Source organism: Coptis chinensis, chromosome 5 (assembly GCF_015680905.1).
Source record: "Coptis chinensis isolate HL-2020 chromosome 5, ASM1568090v1, whole genome shotgun sequence".
Classification (NCBI taxonomy): Eukaryota; Viridiplantae; Streptophyta; class Magnoliopsida; order Ranunculales; family Ranunculaceae; genus Coptis; species Coptis chinensis.
Window position 1 is genome coordinate 51,485,481 of NC_141460.1, and position 21,427 is coordinate 51,506,907.

General features: G+C 34.7%; 1 protein-coding gene and 4 long non-coding RNA genes across 5 annotated transcripts; all 5 read right to left on the reverse strand.

The window, feature by feature from the left end:
* Positions 1-818: 818 nt before the first annotated feature.
* On the reverse strand, positions 819-3,069 carry LOC147497854 (uncharacterized). The gene is made up of 2 exons (XR_015194155.1): positions 2,401-3,069; positions 819-1,284 (listed from the first exon to the last, which is right to left on the reverse strand). It is a non-coding gene; the product is annotated as an uncharacterized LOC147497854 (long non-coding RNA).
* Positions 3,070-9,866: 6,797 nt separating this feature from the next.
* On the reverse strand, positions 9,867-11,158 carry LOC147497855 (uncharacterized). The gene is made up of 4 exons (XR_015194298.1): positions 10,989-11,158; positions 10,808-10,888; positions 10,549-10,617; positions 9,867-10,002 (listed from the first exon to the last, which is right to left on the reverse strand). It is a non-coding gene; the product is annotated as an uncharacterized LOC147497855 (long non-coding RNA).
* A 306-nt stretch (positions 11,159-11,464) lies between these two features.
* LOC147497856 (putative 3,4-dihydroxy-2-butanone kinase) lies at positions 11,465-12,641 on the reverse strand. The gene is made up of 4 exons (XM_086563030.1): positions 12,566-12,641; positions 12,367-12,431; positions 11,687-11,830; positions 11,465-11,602 (listed from the first exon to the last, which is right to left on the reverse strand). Exons 1-4 carry the CDS (start codon positions 12,639-12,641, stop codon positions 11,558-11,560), a joined length of 330 nt encoding a protein of 109 aa, XP_086419156.1. The 3' UTR covers positions 11,465-11,557.
* A 949-nt stretch (positions 12,642-13,590) lies between these two features.
* Positions 13,591-16,011, reverse strand: LOC147497857 (uncharacterized). Its single transcript, XR_015194156.1, has 4 exons — positions 15,670-16,011; positions 15,083-15,184; positions 14,057-14,104; positions 13,591-13,927 (listed from the first exon to the last, which is right to left on the reverse strand). It is a non-coding gene; the product is annotated as an uncharacterized LOC147497857 (long non-coding RNA).
* Positions 16,012-18,714: 2,703 nt separating this feature from the next.
* On the reverse strand, positions 18,715-21,388 carry LOC147497858 (uncharacterized). The gene is made up of 4 exons (XR_015194157.1): positions 21,137-21,388; positions 20,061-20,990; positions 19,209-19,323; positions 18,715-19,015 (listed from the first exon to the last, which is right to left on the reverse strand). It is a non-coding gene; the product is annotated as an uncharacterized LOC147497858 (long non-coding RNA).
* Positions 21,389-21,427: the final 39 nt, after the last annotated feature.

Here is a 21,427-nt window from a genome sequence, read left to right on the forward strand (position 1 = left end):
AATGGGCTGTATTTCAGATTTGTAACACGAACTTGATATGTGGTGTTATCGACCAGGATGTGGCTGGTGAGTAACTCTCATGGAGTTCATGCACTTTTGTAACTTTCCTTTTTCTTAATACTAATATTTGCCCGTGCCGTATGGCACAGATACGCTGCTTTTCGACGCCCCCGACGTGCATTTGCCCCCCCCCCACCCCCCGGTACTACAGATACGCGTGCCTTTGGCGCCCCAACGCACATCCGCCCCTCGTACGGCACAGATACCCCTACTAAAAAAACTCCAACTAAAACCCAACAAAAAAGCCTAACCGAAGTCCACTAAAAGTCCAGCCACATTTGTTGACTTCAATAATAATGCAACACTCTTGTTCCACACTATTAAACAACAACCACACCTCATAAGTCCTAGGATTCGCCACCTCATAAGCTAGATCCAAAGGTTAAAAGGTGGTGTTGGATGTCTGGCACCACTCTTCTTTGTTATATAGAGACTAGCTATTGCCCGTGCCTTTGGCACGGATTGTTTTTGAAATATCTTAAATTTTTTATTATTTTTTATCAGTTAAGTTATGGATGTTGGACAAATGAGAAGAAAGGATAGCATCGAGCAAGTCAATTCATACAGATGTTAGTATATTATTATCCATGGTTGTTTTTGCTTTGCATTCCAATCAACCCATACACGTTCTGGATCCAGTTATGCTTAGTGTTTTTTGTAAATGGAAAAAGAAGATGGGATATTCTAAGAAAGGGATGAGCCTGAACTGAACCTAAGGATCATAATTACACTTTAGTTTCAATTATAACAAAAAAATAAACGAATATCCTTTCTATTTTGCTGTCGTGCAAGTTATAAATTTAGTGAGTGTAGTAACAACATTCTACATTACATATTCATATCTGTGTCTAATTGACTTCCGTCAACATAATGAGGGTCACAACTCACAACCAATTAAAATACTATGTTACATTAGGGTTCACCCATCTCAAAATCCGATCAGGTCTTCCTCTCGAATCTTTACAGTGCGAGGAGTCATTCTGGAGGCCTATGTTATTGTTGCATTGGTTGATACGTTGCCTTATATGCATATTGAAGTCACCAATAACTTCCGCATAGTTCTTGTTGCCTTGGGCCATCAAAAATTCATAAGACATTTTTGACTTGCACCATTTTTGTCTCTGAAAAATAGCCCTCACACCAACCTGGTTAGGATTAGCCCTCCACAGGTACTAATTTCAGTTGTTCTTCCCTTGAGGAAGTATCCATTTGTGCATTCTCTAGCTTGAGAAAAATTCCAAACATAACAACAAAATGAGGGGAAATCAACATGGTTAAAACGATATTTTTGAACCAACACCTGAATAAGTTTTCACTTTTGAAACGAAAATATTCCTCCAAAGTAGCATGGAGCAGATGCGAGAATAAACTACAAAATGAAATCACTAATCACTAAACACTAAAAAAGAAACTACAATTGAAACGAAGAAGAGGGATTGTGTGCAAAAGCCATCATCTTTCTGTCTCTTGATCATTCTAATTATTTCCCTTCTCAAGAGACAAACAGTTTATTCTAAAACATTTTTTGAACTGCCTTTAAAGGTACTCTTCCATGTCCAGTAATATCTTATGTTAGACCATAAAAGCCGTTTAGTTTCTCCCTCCAAACCATACTGTTTTCCTTTCAATACAAAATGCAAGCACCACTCAATAGATTCGGGGAAAACAAAATGAGATGTCAATTGAGTACTTGAGGAGGGGGGATAGATAGAATGAGGAACTTGGTAACTTATATGATGCCTTACAAACCGTAAACATATTAATTAGAGTAAAGAAGGATTCAGCGAGCAAAAGCATAATCACATATAGAAACATGCAATAATAGTGTAATATTATATTAGTAATATCACATCCAAGAGTTTCTAGCTTTCCTCAAAGTGGCCCGTTAAATTATTAATTTAGATAAGGAGAATTTCCAAACGTAGCATCTACTGGAGACTAACCTCTTGAAACACTCCCCATCCTATACTACGGAAAAAATGATGTCCATACATATCAAACAATGAACCATACACAGTAAGCACCACTTTCTGGCCATACATAAGGACTAAAGAATCCTCTTCTGATGTTGCATTACAAAATAAATAGGTTAATGTTACCACGACAATTATATGAATGAGCAAAACTTTCGTGCATTAAACCGTCATAGTATATAATATAGTACACAAAAAATTCATAGCAATGCATTCCATACAAAAAATTAATATCCAGGCTAAAAATTACTCAATGATCCGAAGAACTAAGCTAAAATATAAGGGGGAAGCATAACCTGTGTGCATTAGTAGTAACATAGGAAAGAATAACATCTTGTCAGAGAAAGTAGCAACCCATCACACTCACCTGCATATTAAAAGGCAGAGGTGTAGTAACTGGATCAACTGCAAAAAATTGTGTTTAGTAGTTAAAAATAGGGTCACCCCCTTTTATGGTAAGATAAATTACAAATATATTTACTGTTGGCGTTGATATTGATGAAGTCTATGTAAATACAATTCTGCAAACGAATGTGATATTATTCATGACATTTTACAGTAAAGTTGGTATTTCACAGAAGCCACATCCCATACTATCCAATTCTTTCATACCAAAGGCCATCTTGGAAAGATATAGATTACAGTATTCTAAAACAAATTAAAAACAAAAATATAAATGTTAATAATAATCCAAAGCTAACCAAACGCAACTTTGGCTAACCTTTGTTTGTTCCATATATTCCCATAGTATTTGGATTAAAAGATTAGATATTGCGTTAGAAAGTGGCATATTGCAACCAAAGGACTATTACAGGCCAAGAAAACGCAAAGTGAAAGAGAGCATTCAAAGTTCAAACAGTAGAAGCACACATTCAAACAAATAGACATAACATTTGATCGTAGGCACCTCTAAATATTTCTTAAGCTCCCGAACTTAAAAATTGGAATAGGTAAGGGAAAACCACATTATAAACAAACATCCAAAGAAGAAAGGGGTGGGGATCAAGAAGTTCGGGTAGTAGCATTAATCCCTGACATCAAAGAAAGGGAATACGTGTATGGGGTTGTCCTGCGCATGTACTCAAAGGAAAGACTGACGAGTTAGAATCAAGAACTGAAGTATGTATGTTTATAGGGTATCCAAAAGGAACTCGAGGTGGTTTATTTTATAATCCAAGAGAACAAACAGTGTTTGTGAGTACAAATGTTAAGTATCTCGAGGAAGATTATATTGTGAAACGAAAACCTCGTAGTGAAATGGTCATTGAAGAAATGACGGCAGATACTCCTGGCAATGTTCAATCTGAATTAACTCCTAGTTTAGATGAAAGGCTTCCAAATGAAGTTCCGAGTTTACCTAAACCTACTCCAGTACTTCATCGTAGTGGGAGGGCAATTAGACCTCCAGAAAAGTTAACCCTATTAGGGGAAACTTTCTCTGTTATATCAGATGATCAGGATGTAGATCTTATGAACTACGAAGAAGCAATTTCTGACATTGATTCAAGAAAATGGCTTGAAGCAATGAGATCGGAAATGGAGTCCATGTATTCCAACAATGTATGGGAACTTGTAGATCCTCTACCAAATATTAAGCCTATTAAGAATAAATGGTTATTCAAAAGGAAAAGAGGAGCCGATAGAAAGGTAGAAACTTTTAAAGCGAGACTGGTGGCGAAAGGATTTACTCAAAAAGAGGGTATCGATTATGAGGAAACTTTTTCGCCAGTGGCTATGCTTAAGTCCATTAGAGTCCTTCTTTTGATTGCTGCTCATTATGACTATGAGATTTGGCAGATGGATGTAAAGACAGCCTTTTTGAATGGTACAATCAAGGAGGATATTTATATGGTCCAACCTGAAGGCTTTATAGTTCCTAGACAAGAGCATAGAGTATGCAAGCTAAAGAAGTCCATTTATGGCCTTAAACAAGCTTCAAGGAGTTGGAATGTATGCTTTGATCAAGCAATGAAATCGTTTGGTTTTGATCAATGTGAGGAAGAACCTTGTGTTTACAAGAAGGTTGAGGGTAAAACTGTTATGTTTTTGGTCTTATATGTAGATGATATACTACTCATTGGGAATGATGTAGGAAAATTGTCTACGGTGAAAATATGGTTATCTAATCACTTTGAAATGAAAGATTTAGGTGATGCAAGCTACATCCTAGGGATCAAGCTTTTGCGAGATCACAAGAATAGGATGTTAGGATTGTCCCAGTCGGCTTATGTTGATAAGTTATTGATCAAGTTTGCTATGCAAGATTCCAAGAAAGGCTTAATGCCTTTTAGACATGGAATTTCTCTTTCCAAGGATCAGTGTCCTAAAACACCTGAGGAAAAGAAGAAAATGCATGCATGTCCTTATGCTTCGGCAGTAGGAAGTTTGATGTACGCCATGTTGTGTACTAGACCGGACATTTGCTTTGCAGTTGGGATGGTCAGTAGATACTAGAGTGATCCAGGTCCAGATCACTGGACTGCGGTCAAGCATATCCTAAAATATCTTAGGAGGACCAAAGACTATATGTTGGTATATGGTAATTCTGACCTTATGCCTATTGGCTATACCGACTCGGACTTTCAGTCAGATAAGGACTCAAGAAAGTCTACATCTGGATATGTATTTACACTTGGTGGAGGAACAGTTAGTTGGAGAAGTGTAAAACAACAATGTATTGCAGATTCGACTACAGAGGGCAGAGAGTATGTTGTTTGCTAGTGAAACAAACAAAAGAGGCATCCGGTTTAAGAAGTTTTGATGGAATTAGGAGTAGTACCTCAAGCCACGATTCCAATAACATTGTTTTGTGACAATAGTGGTGCAGTAGCTCAGTCTAAAGAGCCTAGGTATCATAAGAGGTCAAAGCATGTGGAGCGTAAGTATCATTTGATACGTGAAATTGTGCAAATGCGGTGATATTACAGCACACAGATTCCTACAAAATGAGAATCTTGCAGACCCTTTTACTAAAGCTTTGCCTATTCATCCTTTTGAGAGTCACATGGATAATATAGGTTTTAGAGTAGTTGCTAAATGGCTTTAAAGGTCAGTGGGAGATTGTTGGGATATTTGGCCTTTACAAAGCCAATGAACGTTTATTGATTATACATGATGATGTTTAATTAAATACATGAATCTTATTATTATGCATATGGGTGAACTAATATCATATGATGAAACCATAAGTTCCATAGGTAATAGAATTAGAACAATCAAGCATATGAAGAGTCATGTGCGGGAGATTTGATTGTATCTATTTACCTAGAATACTCACAGTTAGGGGTGAAGTCAAACGCTTCACTTATAAGATTGTAATATACATAACTACTATATGATAGGATGATGATATCTCAATCATTTGAGTATGACTCTAAGTTTGTATATTGGTGTAGTCACATGACTGACACTGAGGGTATCAAAATGAGAACACACTATAAATTCACTGTTAAGGTTAGTGTGCAAATCTCACTCTACCAATTAATCCCTAGACTTGAGGAATTGTGAAAATTCATTCTGTCTCAAATTTATTACTTTGAGACGTTAAAAAGTAATGTCTATTCATAGACTAGACTTAACGTTTTGGGTAATAAATGTAGGACGTCTTGAATCACGAATTCTAATAAAGGATCCACCACTCTACGGAGTTATGTATTAGGAAATTGTGACATAACTAATTGAGCTCAAACCCGGCCGGTATAAGAAATAGTTTCTTAGTGCTCAATTGATGTTAAATGTCAAATTGGGTCAATTAGACATGGGTGTGACAGTGAAGAACAAATTCCCAATGGTCTAATTGTGAATACAAGATAGGTGGAGGGACTTAGATATAATTAATGGTAGGAAAGGACTTTCTTGAAAGTTCCAAGGGCCTTATTGTAAATATGGATTTGTTAATGGGCACTTTCCATATTAAAGAGATATATATTAAAAGGGTTTTAATATATCAAGTGCAAGTATTTGTATGACAAGGACTTGTCTTCTTAAGATAAGACTTGGAATCCTAAGTGGATCCCACTACACACACATCTACGTATTCTCAAATTTTCTCTATATAAGAGAATGACTTTTTAGAGAAAGGGACCATTAGTCTTTCCAGAAAAAGTACAACTAAAAGTAGGAGAAAAGCAAAAGTGTTTTGTGGTGCATTGTGTGGTGAATACTACTAGAAGGCTGAAGACTACGTAATTTGGATTCATCTTTGGAAAGTTTCTATTTACTGTCAATCTCCAATTTCGGTGGCTTTGAAGGTATTTTTCTTTTAATTTTTTTTTTGATCAATACTAGATTAACATGTTAAAGATGTAGGATTAAAGTAATCCAACACTTTATTTAGACGAACTACTAACCATCAACAAATGACTAAGTAATCAACATGTTGGGTCGTTCTCTATCATGTTAGGTTCAATGATGACTGAATGATGGTTATTAATAATCAACTTTGTAAAGCTTGCTCCTTTATTGAGAGATTTTAACAGAGATACATGATTTTCAATAACCGAAGTTTTCTTCTCTTTTTTTAAACTATGATTTACCCATAAGTAAAAAAAATGCAATTTAAAGAAGAAGACGAAGGAGTTGATACCTGTCAAATTAGGCCGATTGCAATTGTTTTCTTCTTCATTGTTGAAAATATGAAGTCCACCGCTGGGAGAAGTAAGTTTTCTTTTCTTTTTTTCTTAATTAATGAGGAGAAGTAAGCCAGGCCAAAACTGTTAAGATGAACAATGGAAACAGTAAGAAATATACTAAATCAAGAAGTCATATAGAGTATTTTCCACACGCAGCATCATTGCACCAAGCATAATGGCAGCAAAAAAAAACGGTTGCTTACCATTCCCATGGCATAAACAATATACAGGCCATACAGTGTACACCTGAAAGCAATTAACAAACAATTATTACGTACTCCAACTATAACAATGCAATTAAATAGAGGTGGAGAGATGGAAAATAAACAAAGAGGTTCAAAGGTGCCTTGGTTAACCATTTGCAGTACACAAAAAGGTTAATTTATTGATTGTCTTGATATCATAAAAAAAAAACGGTTGCTTACCATTCCTATGGCATAAACAATGTGTAAGCTTCTGAGTCCCTAACAATTTCCAGGCCATACAGTGTACACCTGAAAGCAATTAACAAACAATCATTACGTGCTCCAACTATAACAATGCAGTTAAAAAGAGGTGGGGAGATGGATAATAAACAAATGAGGTTCAAAGGTACCTTGGTTAACCATTTGCAGTATACAAAAGGGTTCCTTAGGAACAATTTAATATACACACGTTCTTATTACACCACTTACGCCACTTATAACAAATCTAAGAACTTTGTGTCAATAAAGGATTCTACTACACATTTACCCAAACTCCACAAACTCAGTTTGAAAATTTCGAGTACCTCATTTAGCAATATAACCTTTAAAAAAGAGAAAGGAGAAAGAAGGCACCTGGTGCTTTGATGAGAATGAAAATGAACAATTGAAAAGTGAGAACACTCATTTATGGGAAAAACGAAGGGTAAAAAACCTGCGTTGAAAACAAGAGGTTTTTACAGGCCTCGAAGATTTTAATTCGTAATCTCACTCACACCATCTCTTAAATTAGATTTGGGTAGTCTTGCCACAAATTCATGAAAGAGAAAAGTAGATAAGAAGAGTTCTTCACAACACATACCGATAGAGGAAAGAGAGAAAACTTACCTGAGTCAAGCTTCCAATAAGAACTGATCAGGAGAGATGCTTTCCATCTTCTTGGAGAGATGGGAGACCGAAGGATTTTGGAAAGAGAAAGTGAATGACAGCACAACACGGTGTGAGGAAGGAGAGGAGGTAAGAGGCAAAGGGTTTTTTTTTTTTTTTTTTTTAATTTCACAATTAAAACTCCTAATTAAATTCTAATCCAATGTGGCGCATTGCGGACCCTCGATTTATACCCCCTGAAACTCAATCCCAGTTGCGAGTCAGGAAACAGTTTTGTTTTGTTAAGTTGATTACAACAATAACAACGACTAAGCGTAGTGCAGCATGTTTCTTAAATACCCCTTGGCCATGGAACCTACCATAATAGTCAAATAGCCAATCAGTAAACCATATTCCTTTTAATTCTACCGTCACTATTACCTCCATCGCAAACAACATACTAACTCTTCTTATCATGTTTTTTCAAGCTGCTTAAGACCGACACCAACAAAGTGATGATCAAAGTAAATTAGCACCGGCTTGAAGATCATAAAATACCACAGCATATAATTAAAAACATTGAAATCATATGCTAATTTACCTTGATCTTTGTTGCTCAGATATATTATAAGCCCATATCAAATTCATCCATGCATCTAATTCCTACACCCTTCCCTCCAAGTTTACATCTAAAAAAAAAAAAATCAGAACCTAGTTTCAAACACAAATATAATTTAATTCTAATGCACCTTAAGTTGAAACTACATTATTGTATATCTTAATATTGCCACTTTAAAGCAACAACTTCAAGCAAGTAAGAAAATTCAATGTACACCAAAGGTCCTAAGTGAATATACAGTTGGGATCCATTTGTAAACTTAGGGTGGTGAGAGTCAAAACTATTGAACTAATAGAAAACACTTAAGAAGAACTAATTAAGTTGATGCCTTACTAACTTGATAAAAGTCGAAGCCCATATGCACAGTCGCAAACCATCAAATATCAATCAATTTAGCCATTACTTGGATAATCATAACAACTCATTGTAAGAAGCAGCACAAAATTTATGAGGGCATAAGCATTTCACACATGCCCTATATGAAGCACAAAATAAAAAGTGCTTGCAAAACATTTATTTCATTAGTGTGGATTTCATTTCATTTCATTTTAACCGATCCAAATACCTCAAATCCATAGGGTAACACATACTCATTTAAAGTAGGAATTCAAAAACAAAGAAAAGCACAAAGAAACTCCTAGCATGAAGCAATCTATATATGCTAAATATAGTAGTCATTGGAACCACTGTCTACTTAAAACCAATTCCAGATATAGGTACACTTCACCTAAATAATTTTATGGGCAACGCGCTTAATCTACATTTCTTTGTGGTGTATAGTGAAAACTAATAGAAATGTTAGTTGAGGAAAAGGAGAATTCCATATTGTATATCAGAAAACTATTATAAATTTTGAACTCAATCTATGGAAACCACAGTTGTGGATAGGAAAGTTACTGATTTAATTGAGACAGTCGAAATCTACAAATATGCCTACTAAAGAAGTTTCATAAATTCAAATGACTGAATCTGTAATCAGTGGAAGACATAATGTGTTACTGATTTTCAATAATATTTTCAATTACCTACATACAGGAGCATCCTCCTCAATTTCTTCACTAAAGATATTCTATCAGTTAAAATGACTAAATATGATTTCAAACTAAACAAATTCAGGTTACCATAGTATGAAGAGTATGCATACCTGAGCATCATCCACAATTTGATTTCATAACCTTGCCCAAAGAAATTCATCTACCATTTGTTGTTCCATGATAATCTATACATTAAAAGGAAAGAATCCAAATTTAAGATCGTAGCATGTTGCATTTAAAGAGAGAAATTAAAATAGCCCTATGAAAACTTACATATTGCAATGAAGATACATACATGACAAATGAATCATTAGCACGTAGGTAGGATCAGTCTAGGACAAATTCACATTCTGAAGGACAAAATCTGGAAATGGACAAACGCAACATAATAATATAATAGAGTTTATCAATTACAATTATAAATAATTGAGTTTAACAACAAAGCCGAGGCATACCTACTGAAATATGTAATATAATAGGCGTGGTTAAACTCTCACACCTTCAATAGCAGGTAACCCCTGCTTCCTTTGAACAACTTGATTTGGAACATTGATAATAAGTAGCAACAACAGCTTCCAACTATATATAATAACTCCAGGAAAAATTACTCATGTCGTTAAAGGGAGATCGATAGGTCTGAAAATTTAAACACCACCACATTCAATTATGCTTAATAACAACAATACACATACTTCAAAAAACCAATGTAATTCTCCTGGAATCAATAGCTAATTTTAAACTCTATACTACCTCCAATATACGCTTACTATGGGGACCAAAAGAAAAACCTAAAGAAAGATTGGTCATTGCTGTCTAGGCAATGCTTGTATAGGCGCAACAAAAGAAATTCTCACTGAGAGCAAATACACAACAGTGTGGCCAAGTTTAACCAACCAAAAATCTTTTCAACCTTTTCTAACTAACATCATACAAAGTGAATTCCTAGGATGGAAATTATTTACGATACTGCAAAATTAGTTATGATACTAAAATTCCTAGGATGATGGTGAATGCCTATGATATTAAACCATCGATACAGTGCCACATAAACAAATGAGATGGGTGCTTAATTACCTTTTGTCAATCCATCATCACATCAATATAATTCATATCAATATAATTGCGGTCACTACTCACAGTAATCTCTGTAAACAACAATGTTTGTAGCAATGAAGATCTTACAATTAATTCCATTGTAGAAACCGCACCTCCCAATTGACTTGTAGACACCCGAATCAATGAAGCAGAAACCTAAAAATTTTACACGGAAAGGAAATTACTAAGAAAGATGTGAAGACAAATGTTTTAAAAGGGGACAAAAACTCGACATATTTTCCAGCGAAGGCAAAGATTAGAAAAAATAAGGCATTGACATAGGAACTAAAAACAGATGATGGGGCTATTCTGCAGCAACAAATCAGATAAAAAATTACATGATTACCATTGAATTTATATTGCTATAAATGTCCCACTTTAACACTTTAACTTGATGTGGAAACGCCCACATAGATGAAGCACAAAACTGAAAATCAAACAGGAATAATGATTACAGACTTAATTCGCAAAATTTCGGTTTGCTCTTTTACCAATATAACATTTAAAAAAAAAGGGAAAAGAGATACCTGCTTAACAATCTGTATATTTGATTTCTATTGATGACAACGAAGAGAGATGGAGAAGGTACCTGGTTCGGTGCACGAAAATACTGAAGAGTTGAGAATTGAGAACACCCACAGATAAGAGGTGGAGGAAGAGAGAACAAAGGAAAACCAAAAGGTTTTCGCTGGTTTTGAAAAACCTTTGGGTTTCTTTTCTTCGAAAGGTTTTCCAACTTCAATTAGTTTCCATTTTTTTATTCTCATTTAATTTTAGTTTAAGAATGCTAATTAATTAATTTCTAATAATCTCTCTCATATTGTGGCGCATTAGGGACCCTCAATTTATACCCCCGTATATTGAATCCCAGCCAATTTTAAGAGCATAAAGTGTCCCTGTTACGTATCTTTATAAAGAAATTTTACTTATATTTAAGGCAACTTACCATGAGCATCCCAACCCTATTTCAAAAATAATAATTTTCAAAACTAACTAACTTGACCACAGCTTAGAAATTTTGCAATAGTGGGTGGTTAAAAAGGCAAGGGTAAAGCACTTGGATCCTCCAAAGTTTAATAACTGGAGAAGTGACTTACTAATTCCTCATGTCTTCTAGAATAGCTGTTGCACCTCTAAACATCTGTACAATTTCATGTATTCAGCTAACTATTACAAAAAATGCATCAAGTGAACCAAATCAATATTGCTCAAGAAATTAACTTACAGTTGACCCACAATCACCATCACCAACTTTGCCATCCCAGTCATTCAAACTATCCTTCATATTAATAAGTGCACTTGCTGCAGCTTCAATAACAACCTCAAGAATATGGCCTTGTTCACTCAGCTCTTGTGGACAAATCGAGACCTAATACACAGCACAAATTAATGACAATGTTTGACTCAAGAATCCGTTTGCTTCTTTTATTCTTGGAATAGCTAGAGAAATGGAAAAGTAAATATGAGAGAAAATTTTGATGGTTATCCATTTTTGGGATACCGAGTAGGGTCTTCGTTAAATTTTTAAGACTCGTTATTCACTGAAAATCAGATGAGGCAATTTCTAGACCCTTGTGAATCTTAACCATCCTCAAAACTGGACTGGAGACTGGACTTGTCTTGTAAATGAATCTTGATCGTCACACTGACCACATTTTACAGATCTACAGAATCTAACCAATTGTTTTCTATAGGTAAATATGGAACATGAACCAAATCATCATTGTATGAGCGTTAACACAAATGAGAAAAGTACATGGTGGAATGATACTAAAATATTTTGCAACAATTTCTTTCAGCTGCATAAAATAGGAGATTGTAAAATGAAAACTTTAACATGTGAATGTGCTTTACCAAGAGATAGTTAATGCCACTTCTCTTAACAAAAAAATTCTCTTAAGTTACCTCATCATTCTTTGTGGAACGTGAGATTGGAATAGGAACAGGAAGCTTAGTAGGCGGACGATCTACTGCAGTCACAATTGGAAAGAATATAAAAGTGAGGAATGAGTGCAATTGATCTATAAATTTAAGCAGAAGTAAGACTTGATGGGGATGGTAATATATGGAACCGGTAGAACATAGTATATTTCCAGCCTCCTACCCTCAACAGAAACATGCCAATATGGAGCCCTAGTAGGGGCATCTAGACGCTGTAAAATGGCTTCAGCTGCCCTCATGATAAACTCAGTTTGACAATTTCGAGTACCTCATTTAGCAATATAACGTTTAAAAAAGAGAAAGGAGAAAGAAGGTACCTGGTGCTTTGATGAGAACGAAAATGAACAATTGAGAAGTGAGAACACTCATTTATGGGAAAATCGATGGGTTAAAAAACTGTGTTGAAAAGGAAACTGCGTTGAAAACGAAAGGTTTTTACAGGCCTCGAAGAATTTAATTTGTAATCTCACTCTTAAGTTAGATTTAGGTAGTCTTGCCATTTTTTTGGGGAATGAGATTCGCAAAGAAGAGTTCTTCACAACACATACCGATAGAGGAAAGAGAGAAGACTTACCTAAGTCAAGCTTACAATAAGAACTAATTAGGAGAGATGCTTTCCATCTCTTGGAGAGAGAGAGAGAGAGGAATTGGAGAGATGGGAGACCGAAGGATTTTGGAAAGAAAAATTCTAGAGTGAATGATAGTACAGCGGTGAGAAGAGGTAATAGGCGAAGGGTTTTTTTTTGTCTAATCCACTTAAGACTTTTAATTAATTCCCAATCCACATGGGGAATGGTGGACCTCAATTTATCCACCCTTAGATTGAATCCTAGCCGCGAGTCAGGAAAGCGAGCTATTTTGTTAAGTTGACTAGTTAATGCCCGTGCCTACAGCACGGAATATTTTAGATTATATATCCATGACAAATTTATGCTAAGTCTCGACTTGGGCCTAATTTGATAATGAGAACTAATTTGGACATTTTTTAATCAACTGATCAAATATAGTTGTTCAGCAAGATGATGTAAGATTCTTTATCGCAAAAAAAAAAGCAAGATTATGCAAGTCCATCTATTCATTTGGTAATATGTAAATGCTTTGAAAGCATGTAGTCTTTGAATTATTATGTATACAACCTAAAATAAATGTTTGTAAAGTTTAGGATAAATAGAAACTAAAATATAAGGATTGAGGGAAAATAGTTAAGGAAATAGTTCCATATCAAGTTCAGAGAAGCCAACATAGTTTTCAAGGTTCAGATGCTATTTATACCGGATAATAAGCATTACAAAGTAGGAGCTTCTTGGTTTTAGACTTCAATTTTAAAACCTTGAGCGAAACTCTCCATTTTGAGAAAAGCTCAACCTTTCACTTCTACATGGTTTACTAAACTACATCATTGAAACTTGAAAGCCTTATCAAGTTGACATACGTAGCGCATGCTGAAATTCCTTATACCCTCTAAATAGCAGAGCACCATAAATCCACCAATTAACATAATCAAGTTCAAATACCATCCCTATAGCTGCAAAAATACATAGAGGGAGGGATATGAAAGAGAGATGTTTAACATAATAAGATTTAAATTTATAACTCAAATTAAAGAAAAAGATTTGCATCAAAGAATAAACAATAAGTTACCAAGCAACTCAACTTTGTTTTTTCTATCAAGGAAATATTCGTTGCTTCTTTTGGCACCATCCTGACACATTGAGCTAGACAGGATCAATTCTTTGTGCTTAAGGCAATCACTCGAAATGTTTGGGACGTGTCTACCTAGAGCTATAAGCCTATAAATTAATCGAAATTAAAGCTTTAGCTAGCTAGGAACAAATATCTGCCCAAGGACATGAGAAACCCTCAAAACCTAATCATATTAATAGACTTGACAAAATTTTATCAAATGAAAACACCACATTAGAAATAAAGAAAAATAATCCAAAACGTAACCTGTAAGAAGCTTGGAGAAAGTGTTAACCAATTTCCTATTCCTATTGAGAGGGTGCAAAGAGCACAGAGATGAGACCATTTAGGGATGGTGGAGCTTGCTCTATTGCAATTATTGGACTCATGACCAACTGATTTTAACCCATATTAATTTGTATAAGGAAATTAGAGATCACTCAAGAATACACGATGCACTTAACTAAGAAAATAGTGAAATTTTTTTAAATGTTCTCAATGGCATTCAAGAAATTAAGGTCTTTCTAGGGAATAATAAAGCAACCCATTTTTTATAGTATAAAGTGAGTTAGCTAGCGCATGAAAAAAAAACATTTATAGCAAGGAGTTTGGGAAGGTAGGTAACTAAAGGGTGGCATAATTGATTATAGTTGTTCTTGGCAAAACTATCCTTAAATGATCTCACACAAATCTATGTAGTAAACTGATACAGTATCATGTCCAATTTCATTGTATTTTTGTACAGTCAAAATGCTTAGTTATTCACATGCTATTCAACTGAAACTTTCCATTTCATATTTTTTCAAAATTCCACCATATCTTCATAACAATATTTAATATTTCAACCATTTGCTATTTCTAATCAAAACTATACATATTTTGTGAATGGAATGGTGGAAAGGCTAGTTTTGATCATATATATATGAAGATAAAGGTGAATGAAATAGATTGTACAACTGCGCGTGATTTAATATAATTTTCCAAGAAAAAAAAATACCTGGCGTGTCTGGACTGAACAAAGCGAGGCAAGAAATTGCAACTATGGAATCTCACGTGCATAAATCTAAAGAAAATCCCGCTGCTATCATTACTCGTGAATCTGCCAAAACAACCAAATTGAAACAGAAATTTGGATAGTACAGTGCATACATGAACAAAATCTTGAAGACCAATATGTTGCGGCAACAAACCTATACTATAAGATGATGCGCCAACAAAATTTACTCAAGGATACTACAATACTAATGACCTGTTGTGCTACCAAACCTATGCAATAGTTGCAAAATAAGGCTATAAACAATTGGCGTTGTAAGAACTTCAAAAATAGAATTTGAAAGGGAGAAGAAGATTAAATATTGTTTGGGTTTTGGAAAGAGCCGAGGTGCGGTGGGTTTTATCCGTGAATTCTCTATATATTTTGTTTTGTTTTTGTTTTTTTTTTCTTCTGATTTCTCATAATCCCCCTATGACATGGACACCCTCAGTGCGCTCCAAAAGGGGCTGCTATATATATATATATAAAAAGATTCATTAAAAAAAATCCACAATTATTATTTTTTTAATCGTGGAAGAAGATATACGCACCATGGTTTCATTAACAGTTTGAGGTCGAAGTTTCTACCTCACCATTATTTGTTGAACTTGTATAGTTGACTGTGGTCAGAAAATAAATTAAGACATGCTGCAAAAACAAATTTGCTAGTAAAATAAATTATACGCATACCCCAAAAATATACTTGTGCCCTCATTTCTTTCATAACTTCAGTTTGAAGTTGCTTCCTTAACCTTGATCGATGAACTTCGGCCTCAAACTTTGTGTAATTAAAAAAAAAGGTGGGTAGTGTGACTGTTGATCGATGAAGTTGCAAGTCTGGGGTGGATGCCTCCTAAACAATAATGATGATAAGAATAATACACATACCTCGACTTCTCTAATTATTTGAGTTCGAACTTTGTCACGAATTGTTGCCTGATACATTTATACATTTCTCTGCAAAGTAAAATGGAATGACAAACTTAAAACACATTAAGTGATAAATATATATGTACATATATGCAACACATTTTAAAGAATGTGCACACAGTAACACCAATCAACAATTTCAGGCATACCATGACTTCAATCACCTTGTGCGCTTCAACTTGCTCCGACATACTTGAAGTTAAAAACTTAAAGCGACCAAAAAGTGTTGCGCTTAAACAATAAGAACGAAGGAAGAAACAAATTAATTCTGGAAGAAGAACTTCATGCTTTTCCATTACAAAACTCCGAAACAAATGTAAAATTTATAATTAAACAATGTTAGAAATGTGAAAATGTAGTTCGGTCAAACGAACTACCAAGCACTGTTACAGGGTATAAATAAATGATTAGGGATGATAACACAACAATAATGAAGCAAGGCGAATTTGGTATGTAGTTCAAAACCAAAGCTTCAAAAATGAAATGCAAAAAGACATAAAGCAAAACCTAAAAAATCCAAGGCCATTTGGTATGGATTAGACATTGACCAAAAGGGCCATTATTCGGAGGAACTATTAAGCAAAGTTTTAAAGAGTGATATACGATTCCGATAACCAAAGTTTTTTTAAAATATGATTCACCCATAAGATGAAAAACACAATCTGAGGAAGAAGAAGATGTAAGAGTTAATATCTGTTGAGAATGTGAAGTCCACCACTGGGAATTGATTTTAATTTGCAAAAATTACAGTGAAAGAGAGTGATTGACTCTAAACTTCTTCACTAAAAGAGCAATGAAATGCTTATAAATAGTCATGCCAAGTATACATTGAACGCACTAAGATTTGATTGGGTTTGCCGTCTTACTGTCATAGCTGGTCAATCTCCAAACAAATTGTCACGTATCATAAAACTCGTCTCCTGAATGGTGTATTCATGACAATTAATTTTGCTTTGCTTATTTCATCGAGCAATAGAAAACCTGCAGAGAAACCCTGAAATTGGACACTGTTAAGAAGAGAACACAACTGATAAATTGTGTCATACCTTGGTAAACGGCTATGCTTTTCATGTTACACCTTTTTCTTTCCCTTTGTTTGTTATTTAACTTGTATGAAGGGATAGATACAGTATAAGTACCAAGATGACCATTGTCGTTAATACAATGCACAAAAACATTTTTTAATAAAACACAGTCATGATCAATAATATATATTAAAGGAAAAAACAACAATCCATACGGTTTCATGCATTTGTTGTACAAATTTCAAGAGAGGAAGAGATTCAACTGCACAAACAAATTGCATACTCAATCGAGATGAGTTAATAACTAATATAAATCCATTCAATACCACTTAGTAATTATAGTATTTTAACTACACACATAAAGCCATTGACACGTCCTACATACTATGTGATGCTACTTTGCATGTAATATTCCACCTTAAAATATTTCTCATATGAGCGTGCAGACAATGTCTAAAACCTATAGTGCACATAATAACCTATAATTCAGGAGAAGGAGTCCCAAATCAATCTATTTCCACATCTCATGACATCATCTTCTAATAGAAATCTTTCCAAGCCTTATTGGTGTTCGGTACAACCAATTCCCAACTGCATACTAAGAAATAACCCTACTAAAAGTTTAATCAACCCCAAAGTGAAATCATTACACCATTCAAATCATCTACCTCACACTTTCAACTTTTAAGAAGTCAACGTACACTTTGAAACCCTTAACCATTGTCGTATTTGTTTCACACACAAAATCTACTACCAGTTATGTGATTTAAAACTTAGCTAAGAAAAATCTACATATTTTATTACGGATTCATGACTAAACATAAAAGGTGTTTCACATGAACTCCAAAAACTATTTTTAAAATAATAATCGGCCAGCTTGAGGTCCTTTAGTGCATTTAGAAATGACATTGCTAATGATGACACCCCAACAAAACTCGCTGCAGTGAAATACGACACCACATAGCAACTGGTTTACTTATTGGCTACCTTAGAAGTGGGATACCTTTAAGCTCAACGCCTATCTATGGGCCGTTTAGTAGAAGAACATTTCTTTTTTACATTTCCTTTTACTTGTCATTGTGAACTTTCTTCAAACACCTTGTGATCAACCCACACTTAGGCTTGGGTCTCAAGAGCAAGTTTTTTATTCACTTGTCATTGAGACCTTTCTTCAAACACCTTGTGCTCAAACTAATAGCTCTCTACGACACGTTCTTTTCTTATACTTCTCACTCATTTAGTTTTCACTCAGAGACTCCACCAGCACATCTCAGTTCTCTCACTCTCTCTCTCTCTCTCTCAAAAATTAAATTATAGGCTTTGTAATAGGTTGGGCCTAAAAACTATGGGCTTAAGGCCCATAGCAACACCAAAAATGTTCGCAACATACATACCATACATACCATATTCTTGGGAGGCAAGGGTCATCAAGTGACCTAAGAAATGGGACGCATTCTTCCTGCATACAGAATTAGAGAATGTAATTTACCGACTCTCCCTGAAAAAAGTCTACCGGAATGTTGACTCTAAGAGATTTAAAATCCTCTTCAAATGCAGATTGTAAAAGCTTTTTGTACTAATTATCTATTTCAAAAGAAACCATCTCCTTATGACAGAGTAGTGTGTAGTGTTCTACAAAATACAATCTGGTGGATGTACTGCAACGACACATCATTTTAGATCCTATTGTGCAAGCCTCCTTAAACATTACATTTATTACTCCAAGCAAAATTGAACATGAATATTACAGCAGTGTTCAGAATAAAACCTAAAAGCCAAACTAATAGCATACTCAAATCTGACACTAACACATTCTTCTTTAAATATAACTATGACCATATGCATGACCGCCTCAGCGCAATCTATTCAGCCACCCCAGAATCAATTACCTTGCATCTTCAATAAGTAGCACATTAAACTGGCTACACCTTGGCCAAAGACCCTGCAAATATGCAAAAACATATCTCTACTTCAGTCACCAATAGTCCTACTGGAATTGAATATCGCTTTATATTCGAATCAAACACGTCTTTTAGTTCTTATTAACACTGTGGCACATGCCAAGTGGCTAGAACTGAATTAACAACTAAAATGGAATTGAACGCACTAAGATTTGATTGGGTTTGCCGTCTTACCATCATAGCTGGTCAATCTCCAAACAAATTGTCACATATCATAAAACTCGTCTCCTGAATAGTGTATTCATGGCAATTAACTTTGCTTTGCTTATTTCATTGAGCAATAGAATACCTGCAGAGAAACCCTGAAATTGGTCACTGTTAAGAAGAGAACACAATTGATAAATTGTGTCATCTCTTGGTAAACGGCTATGCTTTTCATGTTGCACCTTTTTCTTTCCCTTTGTTTGTTATTTAACTTGTATGAAGAGATAGATACAGTATAAGTACCAAGATGACCATTGTCGTTAATACAATGAACAGAAGAACATTTTTTTAATAAAACACAGTCATCATCAATAGTATATATTAAAGGAAAAAACGACAATCTATATGGTTTCATGCATTTGTTGTACAAATTTCAAGAGAGGAAGAGATTCAACTGCACAAACAAATTGCATACTCAATCGAGATGAGTTAATAACTAATATAAATCCATTCAATACCACTTAGTAATTATCGTATTTTAACTACACACATAAAGCCATTGACACTTCCTACATATTACGTGATGCTACTTTGCCATTAACTACACATATCATTCATATAGATGATATAGTTTGCTGATCAACATCTACATAAGCCAAGAAACTAAACATCAATGATGCATAACTTTTTTGCAACACTACTATTTGCAATACCCATCGAGAGCCTAAATTAAATTGGTATTGCAGATAATGCTAAACTTTTAAAAGTGAATCTATATGATAGGTTGCATAGTTACTATTCACATCTAATATAAACAATAAATATCACAAACTATTGAAAACAAAATCTTGAGAGGAAACTTAAAAGAGATGTAGTGTTTACCATTTGAATTTTTCGGGACATCTCTGTTCTTTCAACGGCTTCGACACGGTGCCTGTGCTGCATCGGGACCTCAGAAGGTGTTTTCGGACATTATCAAGCTAACTTCCTTGAAAACATCATCATGTATGGAGTTTTTAGAAAACTCGTAGAAGGTGTTGTCCATAATATCCATCGGGAGGCAAAAAGCCGAGTGTGTTGTCTTGCCACCAAACAGCAACAGTGATGCAATTCAAGATGATGTGTTGTTGATGACAATATGACCCTGACTATGGCAAGTTGCAGCATATGTGTTGTAGACAAATTTTTTTCCTATTCTTGGCTGCTCCATTTAAGAAAAAAATATTTCCCCTATTATTTTGCATCGAATCTGTTATCTCGGTGTGGGCGTGATGCTGTTCCTCATTCAGGCATTCCACATTTGCGTTTGAACACTATTTAGATTATTCTTTCATGATGGTGTTTCTAAATGGTGGTGTCATATATTCCTATCACTGAAAAGATAACAATCTCTTGGTAGTTAAGAATTAAAGAGATAAACCACTGAAAAAAAACAAACAAAAGTAATTTTCAGAAATCACTATTACTTATTATACAAAATCTTTAAAGAAAAAAAAAAAAAAACTATTATAAGTACTTACATTGCGTACCTTTGTTTAATGTACGTTGGTTTTGTGGAGGATGGTAGTAAGCAATTCGTCAAACATTATGCATGCACTAAGCAACACAAATTCACAGTACAAATGAAGCCCATACAAATTCATCAAAAACAATGTATGTGACACACCAAACAAAGTCATTATTTGAGGAACTACATGCTGGGCATAAGTGTTGCCTTAATTATTAAATCAACAAACGAAAAAAGGAACCATTGTCCCTTGATTGTGTGTTTCTCAAGAATGAGTCAACGACTTTAATCAGCAAAGAAATTTTCTGCAGAAACAAAGAACAGCAGTAGAGTTAAAAATAATAAATAAAAACAATAAACATGGTAAATAATAAGGAATGACAGGCCGGGATTTATGGACCAAATGAGTTATGCGTCACTCAAAGTTTGAACAGAGGCAAATACTAAGTACCTGTAAATTCCACTTGTGTTCTGAAATTCTTCTGGCGGATGGTTACAGCAAGAATTGAAGCTTAGGAGAGAGAATGGTAACAACATCATACCATCATTTTTTTTCTTTTATATAGGAACAAAGAACCCATTACTACTTTAATGGCTGCTTTAATAGGAGCTACGGTATTTTTGGAAATTATCGGCCAAATGAATGATGAGGGGAGTTACGATATTGAAGAGGTTGTGAATGTTGCATTTAATTATAGCGAAAGTGATAACTCATGTTTGCACACGAAACACGAAGGGTTTT